Below are 8,814 nucleotides of genomic sequence, written 5' to 3'. Positions count from 1 at the left end.
AAGCGCTCAAATTTTTTTTCTTTTCAAAAAAAGCTGATGAGGTTAAAAAAAAAAAAAAAAAAAAAAAAGGAGGGGGGGGAAGAGAAGAAGAAAAAAAAAAAAGGAGAGAGAAACCGGCTTCGTGTCCGTAGGAAACAGAAGTAGCAATTGTTTGTGCTTAAAAAAGGGGGAGCGCAAAGCCGCGGGCGGAGGCAGCGACCGCGGGACCGGCAAGTGCAGCTTTATTTCGCGAAGTTGAAAGAAGAGGCGAGCGGCGGCTGTCACTGCGCGCCGGGCCGGGCACGGAGCGGCCCCTGCCCCTGTCCGGAGCTCACCCTCCGCTCCCCGGCGGGGCGAGAGGCGCGGCTGGCGGCGGGCAGCGGTAACAGCGGCACCCTCCGCCCCGCCGCCGGTACCGCCAGGACCCGCCGCTCTCCTGCATGCTCCGGAGCCGCCGCCGGCGGGGGCGGCCGCCGGCCGGGATCGCGCCCGCCCGCAGCGCGGAGGCTGCGCGGGGCCGCGGGAGTGAAGCTGCTGCGAGGAGCGGGAGCACCGAGGGAACCAGCTCGGCGGCTGGGCGCCGCGGGCGCGGCCCGTCCGACCCTGCCCTGCTCGGCCCGGACTAGAGAGGTGGCGGCGTGGGATGCCAAGGGGGGACCGGGATCCCGAGCGGGAGTTGGATGCACACTGCTACGGAAGACTTTTCCTCGGAGCTGTTGCTGCTAAGTCTCAGATCCCGACTGTGAGCAAGGGTGGGTTGTCTTCTTCTTCCAAGATCTCAGGTCTGAGTGAGTCTCCGGTGTACGTGTATATATGTTACCTATAACATATATCATATATCGCATAGCTCTTAACCTGCCCTCCCCCCAACCTCCCCGAAAAGAGGCCAAAGTCCCTCCTAGGAGTTTACTCTATATGTGGAAGCAAAGAAATCTTCTTTCAAGTGGAGCTGCACTTTTTGCCGAATAATCACGTGTGAGTTAGGGGCGGGCTCTTGGCAAGGAGGTTTTTTACGAGTATTTACTACAAGGTCTACTCCAGAAGATTAACCATCCCAATCCTTCTGTCAGCCTCCGATGCCATGCCTGGGTGAAAAAAAAAAAAAAAAAAAAAAAAAAAAGGGAAAAAAAAAAAAAAGGGAAAAAAAAAAATTCTCCTCTTTTTTCCGATCGTCAGTCACCCTAAAGAATGGCCGAGCCTTCTGGGAACGAGCTGGCGTCCGCGGCTGCCAAGGGGGACCTAGTGCAACTTACTAATTTGTTGCAAAAGAATGTAAACGTCAATGCACAAAATGGATTTGGGAGGACTGCGCTGCAGGTTGGTATCCAGAGAGGGAGGAAAAAAAAATGGTTCATCACTGGTACCTCCGTGACCCGGGGTTCCAAAAAAGACAGCGTACTTTTTGATTTTGGTTTTGAAAGCAGGCTGGTGGATGAAATTCGAGTGGTTTTTCAAACTCGTTGGATGCCATATTTTATAACTTTAGTGGCTCCAACTCCCTAAAATGACGTACTTGAAATAAAAACTGGTCAAAACCATGATTTCAACCGGGGAATCACCCTCAGTGTCAAACGGGCTGCGAGTTTGCTGATATTTTGTAACTTCGTGGGGAGGAGGCAAGGAATGAAAGAGCTGAGATGAAAAGAAATCAGCTTAGGTGAGCAGGATTTCATAGCAGGTCTGTAAACACCAATGTGCTGTTCTCTGAGCTTAGGATTTCTCTATTTTTTTCGTCTGCTTTTTTTTTTTCCTCCTGTTTTATTTTTTGCCTGCGATCTGCTTTTAGAGCGTGGCTCGTCTCGGGTCTGGGGCTGCTGTAGATGGTACTTTTCCTTTCTGCGCTGTTTGTGAGGAATGACCTTTCTCATCGGGAAGCATGCTGCTCCGCACCGAGGACCTCCGATGCACATTCAGGCTTAGCCCTACGAGTCAGGGATCCAGCCGGATCACTTGCTGCTTTTTGCTTCTTCTTCCTTTTATTTTCCATTCATAATTAAGGCTTTAAAATGTGCTTTTTCAGCTCGGCTAGCAGGGGCACCGCTTCCAGCTATTTCCTTTCTGATCGTATAGGGTGCTATGTCCTAATTTTTGAGTGTGTGGCTGTGCAAGGCAGGAGTTGGATCTCGTCCAACTATTGGAGCTGATGAAAGATTTTGCTTTTAATAATATCAGATAATGATGGCAAAAAAAGGTGCAAATATCTACCAAACAGCTAAAGATGTGATTTATAAATCTGGAGGGAATAATAATAACAATAATAATAGTGATGTGTGGTTATTTGTATACTTAAGGTATAAGTAATGAGATGTGGAAGTGCAGCTATAGATCTTTTCAATTTCTCAACGTTAGAAAAAACATTTGTTAACTCCTCTTCCCCCCCACCCCCAACCACAACAATAATTGCTTGAAAATGGGGTTTTAAACAGCAGAGAGCTTGCGAATGTACCCGAGATATTTACAACTTTCTGGTTTACCATCAAAACGCTAGAGCTGGAAAATGAGCCCCTCTTGCTAAAAAAGCAGGACTGACCCTTTTTTGACCATTTCGCTGGAGCTGGGGCTCTGTGAGCTCCTCTCTGCCCTGTTAGCACCTAAATAGGGCATTGCAGGGCAGCACAGGCACTTGCAGCAACTTTTAAGAGAGTGAAAGGGTTTAAATTAAAAACTTAGACAAACTAACTTGTTTAAGAAAGCAGGAAACATTCATCAAGCTGGTTTATCCTCGGGACAGGGGCTGAAAACCGATTTGTCCTACAGTAGTGTATTTATTTTTTTCCTCCTAAAAGCAGCTAACTGTCCGTATCCTGAATTAAGGCATATTTTACACAACGATCCAGCACCCAGCTCTATTAAACACACATCTGTGTCCTAACAATGCTTCTTATCGCTGCCTAATTATATCTGAGTTAATGAACCACGGCAAAAATCAAAACAGGGGAATCTGTCTACTTATTTTCAATATGTATCATCGACCACACTCGAAAGAGCTCTCTGTCAGTGCCCTCTCCCAAACGGAGATAATCTCTCTATAATCTCCCCCTCAATTAAAACGGGGTGAATGCTCCTGGATTAATACCAATGAATTTATATTTTTCTCCTGCATTTATGTTGAATTAAACAACTGCTCAGCTTGTTTTGCTCTGTCCTTTTTATTCCTGGTGAAGTGTACCTATGCAGGCCTCAAATACATCTCCTGCCCTAATGCTTTTCGTCAGCCTTATTCTATTAATGCTTTCTCCTTCTTTGCCTCCCTCCCCTCGAGTGAAACTTTGCAAAATAAAGGGCATTCGCTGTGCAGTTGTAGCCCACTACCCACGAGCATCACCTTTTAGATGATTTTCTTTCCCCCCCCCCCCCCCCCCCCGCATCTGTAGCTGAAGCCTCTGGTCCTATGAGCCGAACACAGAAAACTCCCAAATACATGTTTTGAATTCCCAAATAATACAGCCTGGGCACTCCAAAAGAGATCAAAATGTCCGGATTTTACTAAAGAAAGAGAGATCTCAATGCCCTTGTTTTCTTTTACATCTCTTCCATCTCTGGTCAGAAGTGAAAGAAGTGGCACACAGGCAGCTGGAAGCCTTGGGGCACAGAGAGATCCCTTTCCCTGAATCCCAGATCTTTTTCCCTGAATCCCAGCCTGTCTTATCTGCACTTTTTCTCTAGTCTGTAGGTAGAATATACCGGGCTGCTTTACAGCCCAAACGCTGCACTAATTGTATTTATTATAGCTTGCTTTTCTTAAACAGCCTAACCGAGATTTCTCACCAGGAGAGTTTTACAGCAAAACCCCTTGTAGAAATCGTACCTTTTGCTAAATCCAAGGCACTGTAATACTCGTTTATGCAGATAATTTTTTTTACCAAGATTTTCAAATCACTTTTGACGTTTCTCAGGAAATAACAAAGGTTTTTATTGTTATTTTGACTCGAATTTGACACTTGCACTGAGTCTAATGGCAAGGACAGGAAAATGCTGCCCATAGGCTGGAGATTATACATTACTGTGTTCATGTAAAAACCCTCTTTGTGCTAACAAAAAAAATAGGAATTTAGGAGGAATCGGTGCAAGCTGTAAAGTCCCAAATAAGAGAGATTTGCATTCGAATTATGAGAGTTTTATGACACAGCTGAAAAAATTCAAATAAGCTTTATTTTTTTTTCTCTGAAACAGTCAGAAAATCCAATTATTGTTGTTGTTGTTTTTTAAAAAGGGCTGTTTTTAACAGCAGAATATAGCCACGGGTTGCTCAGATTGAAATGATGAAAGTAGGATATAATGTACTGGGTTGAGAAGGAAACTCCTGGGACTTTGAGACATTCCTTGTAACTTCTCCTTTTTGGGTGACCTAACGCAGCACAAATATAAGGGAGGAAAAATTTCTTGTAGCATTTATTTGTCTTAGCAGACAGAGCTATGGTACAGTGCAAATATTTGTTTTATGATAATGCACAGACAATGTAAACACCTGAAAGCTTATAAAAACACATGGCACATTTGCTGTTGCTGAGGTGAAATATCTGCTCCTCAGAGACCCTGGGCTGGGTGTTTAAGGAGATTACAGAGTAATGCAAAGGTGTCTCAGTGCTCAGGCAAATGAAACCAAACCGTGCTTAATTTTTGTGTGCTAAGAAACTGAGATAACCCACATCAAATAATAATAATAATAATAATAATAATAATATAAAAATCTCCATTCTATGTCACCTCCTCCAGTCATTAATCTCTCTGAGACAGAAAGCCATTACCACCGAAGTGATAACATCTTTAACCGGGTTTAGTGAAAAATACATTAAAAAACAGATGTTCTGCTGTGCCGTTAGCTTTCTAGGTGGGCTCCCCTGTCTGTTTGACATGAAGATTTGAGCCGAAGCAGAACCCAGGGATAAGCACTGAGCATCTAAGCCCTGTGCTGGAGCAAATCCCCCCCCACCCCATCCCTCGGTATTCAACTCTTCTTCATCTCTCCTAGGTGATGAAGCTGGGGAACCCCGAAATAGCCCGGAGGTTGCTAATTAGCGGCGCTAACCCCAATCTGAAGGACAGTACTGGCTTTGCTGTAATTCATGATGTAGCCAGAGAGGGGTTTCTGGACACTTTGCAGACTCTGCTGGAGTTCAAGGCTGATGTGAACATCGAGGATGATGAGGGGAACCTGCCCTTGCACTTGGCGGCCCGGGAGGGGCACGTCCGGGTGGTGGAGGTCCTGCTGGCCCGCGCGGAGTGCAAGGTGGGCCACCAGAACAAGCGGGGGGCCACTGCCTACGACCTGGCCAAGCTCTACAAGAGATCCGCCGTGGTAAAGCTCTTGGAGGGCAGCAGCTTTTCTCCCGCAGCCATGGATTAAGCTCCACTCGGACATTGAGCCTTCACCCTCCTCAGTATTTTTTTGTTCTCCTCCTCCTTTTTAATAACATGTGTTGCAACCTTACTTCTATTATTATATATATATATATTATTTTTTCTCCCCCCTTCCTGAGCAGCTGATAGTGTAAGTCTCAAGAAATTCTAGAGGTGGGTTTACAGGTAACGGAAACGCTTTAAACCCGAGTTCCCAGCGATTTCTTATGCCTGCCATTTACAGCCTACTCACAAACTCAGCCGTGTACATGCCGGTCGCTCATACCTAGTTTTCCAAGTATCAAGTTTTAGGGTTTATTGTAGATCATTCGTATTAAGTCATTAATACATATTCACATGCTTAATGTTGCTGGGCTTTTAAGGAAAGAAAAGAGCCTACTGTGATTTCTCCCACCTCTCAACGCCCATCTCCCATGCCCTCCTTTCGCCACCCCTTATTAGTCAGGCTTAAGGGTTTGAAAACCTGCTTTTGGCTTAAAACAGCTTTTCGAGGGGCAACCTGCATCTTCCTGCTCGGGCAGAGCTTGAAGTCAAAGGCTGCTTGGCCTGAGGACAGAGGACGGCGCTTAGAGGCTTTGGGGAATAGCTGCATTTTGACACTAGCAACAGCTTGTAGAAGTAGGTCACTCGCTTTCTAAACGTAGATGACACTTTTCCCCTTTCTGTACTTAAACTTTCACCAAGCTGGTTTTGAATTTAGTTACCAGAAAGAGTGTAAGTGGTGGTGTTCTGATTGCCAGAGGTTTCAAACAGCCCAGTTGAGTAGTTCGTGTTTACTGTGCACTGAACGAATTTTCTAGTTCCCAAACAAGCAGCAGAGAACCTTTATCAGAGGCAGGAGGACGCGGGGGCTGCGATGCAACACGTTTTCTGGTCGCTTCATAAGCTGAGTGCAGTTTAGATGCTCTTTAAGGAATATTTGCTTTCACCAGCTGTTCTGTTCTGCCTGGAAATAAACTGTCTCACTGACAGATGCATCGCACAAAGCAGGAATATCGGGATACAGTGACATTTAGGAAGCAGCACTTTGGTATTCGGGAAATTATGTTATTGCTTGCGCCTAAAACCCAACTTAACCATTGAATTCTTCCCATTGCAATACAGCTGAGAGGATTCGCCAGACTCATTTACTTCTCCAGCTACAACGTTAGGAGCTAAGGAAACTTAGCACCGTGTTGGAAGGAGTTTAATATGCAACTTATAACGTTTGTACAGGTTCCAGTTGTTGGACAGCTGGGCGGTTTCAAGTGCTTTATTCTGAATTGCCTAAATTTCAATTGCGCAAAATAGAAGGTTTTAAATCGATGTGAAATGAACTGTACTGAAAATAGCACTTAAAAAGGGAGGGGGTGTACTTTAGTTTAGATTTTAACTCTTAAAAAAACCGGAGGTTTTTAGCCCCCCCCAGTTCAATTAGTACCGTTTATCAAGTAAGAAGTGATCTGCTGAAGCTGCCTGTCACGTTTACCATCCGCTCTGTCACGCTGCTGTGTTTTCTGATTAAAAACCTCTGTGAAATACGGAGTTCTGCGCGCTTTTGTTACCACTTTTTGTTGAAGAGGGATCATTAACCCCGGCGGCTGGCACAGGGGCAATAACCCGCAATATACCCTGTGTAAAGAGCACTAAACCCATCCGCAGCATTAAACCCGAGCAACGTAATCCGCAGGTCCCCGAGGTGGAGTGACCCAAACCCTGTTGCTTTCCGCCTTCCTTTCCTCATGTCCTGGAGGATGCTCCAAGCTTTCTCCTTCTCCTACCAGTGCCCCGCACTCCTACCAGGGAGCAATCCGCTCTTCCACCAGGATTTCTCCCATCCGAAAGGTAATATGAATTTCTCACTTATTTTTCACCTGTGCTGCTAGAAAACCCTTCCTACCAACCCCGTTTTGAGCTCCATCAGCGTTTAATTCACGCTAAGCCAGAGTTTAAGCAGTGACTTAATAAAACAACTGCTTTCCCGAGTAAAATGCCCCGCCTTGCCAGAAATAGCGGGGTTTATTGAGTGCCAGAAGTTCACGTTTACAGCCAGGACGTGTTACACCCCGTCACGCCTATGGCGTTGGGGGTGAGTCACTTCGGATATTAAGCCCGGTTTAAAGTTAGGGTTTATTTCCTTTCTCTGCTGGGTTTTCTCTGTAAACTACTCCATTTCTCGGAAAGAATATTGTAAATTGAAATTCCTACTGAGATACTTTGAAAAGCGAAAATTGCCCCAAGAGGTTAATGGTTACTACAAGAAGCCTCTGGCAAACCAAGGAAGGAATCAGGTGGTGGGTTATGTGCACCTTATGGGGTCTGTAGATTATAAAAGGCGCCTTTTTGCTGGGGCTGGGTCAGCTTAAAACAGGCAGAAGGTCAGTAAAACCAGGGAAAAGTCTCTACATTTACTGCGCGAGGAGAAAATAATGTAAAGCGAGTCTCATTGACAGGGAATCTTGACACCGCACAAAGATTCTGGTATCGGATGAGGCTGCAGAAGTCACTGGTGTGATTTTTCCCAAATAGCCTGGCAACATCAGAGGGTCCAGGTTCACAAACTCGCCTCTTTGGGAAGATAATAGGACGTAAACCTGCAGCGTGTGCGATGGAACGAAATCTTTCCTAAGGCTTTTATTGAGACATAAGCCAAATAAAGAGCTAGTTTGCCAGGCAGGAGCAGAGGTTGTCCTGCAGTAGTCCAGGGAGAGGCAGCAACCAATATAGGATCGAGGTGAGATGTATACATAGAAATAAATACAGCAAGCACAGAAAAATGGGAAGAAATGGAGCAGGAGCTGTCGCTGTACCGGGATTCACCCTGAGCGGGCTGCGGGAGCACAGAGCTGTGGGGAAAGAGCCTTCTCCCCTATTTCGGTTCCACGGATGAGCAAAGCTGTTGCACTTGACCTTTGTTTCTAAATTACCCTCGGAACAACGGCGGGGGCTGTGGAACTCCTTTGGGAAAGGGCCAGATCCTGCAAAGGGATCCTACAGGGGAAAAAAACCGGATTTAATGTGTGGCAGCAGCTTGCTGAGAGAGTGGAAAGGGCCGGTCTGGGACCGGGGTGGGGGGGAGAGAGCGGCAAAGCCCCTGAGGGCTCAGGGACTTCGGAGGGGGAACCCAGCTCAGGAAATAACTGCACATTTAGGGACACGGAAAGACTTTCCTTCCAGTTTTCAGTGTGGGGATAGGAGATAAATCAGTGCTTTATTCGAGGGTGGGAAACGGAATTAGCTTCGTAGGAAACGCCGTTGCGTTGCTGGCGTGAAGAAGGAGTTAAACCGGTGAAAGCCCACCGCTTTTTAGCTTTGCGAAGAAGGCAAAGGCTCTGCTCCACGAACGTACCTGGCAATTCACTGGGCAGCCAGAAGCAGCCACGTATTATCATCGACTTCCTAAAGTGCTGAAATTCCCTCGGGGGTGGTGGCGGGGGAAAAAGCCAGCGAGGGGAGGGAAGAAGCTGCGGCGTTTATTCGTGAGGACTGTTATAC

The 8,814-nt window shown here is 46.2% G+C and overlaps 1 protein-coding gene across 2 annotated transcripts; it reads left to right on the top strand.

The window, feature by feature from the left end:
• Window positions 1–595: 595 nt before the first annotated feature.
• CDKN2C (cyclin dependent kinase inhibitor 2C) lies at window positions 596–6,864 on the top strand. Of its 2 annotated transcripts, none has more exons than XM_080622802.1 (3): window positions 596–731; window positions 1,156–1,296; window positions 4,952–6,864. In XM_080622802.1, exons 2-3 carry the CDS (start codon window positions 1,168–1,170, stop codon window positions 5,324–5,326), a joined length of 504 nt encoding a protein of 167 aa, XP_080478928.1. In that variant the 5' UTR covers window positions 596–731; window positions 1,156–1,167; the 3' UTR covers window positions 5,327–6,864. The 2 variants fall into 2 exon arrangements, with proteins under 2 accessions (XP_080478928.1, XP_080478929.1); XM_080622803.1 differs by having other exon boundaries at window positions 680–767.
• The last annotated feature ends 1,950 nt before the right edge of the window (window positions 6,865–8,814 follow it).

Source organism: Psittacula echo (assembly GCF_963264785.1).
Source record: "Psittacula echo genome assembly, chromosome: 7".
Classification (NCBI taxonomy): domain Eukaryota; kingdom Metazoa; phylum Chordata; class Aves; order Psittaciformes; family Psittacidae; genus Psittacula; species Psittacula echo.
The sequence above is the reverse complement of the archived record's forward strand: the minus strand, read 5'-3'. Positions and strand labels throughout refer to the sequence as shown.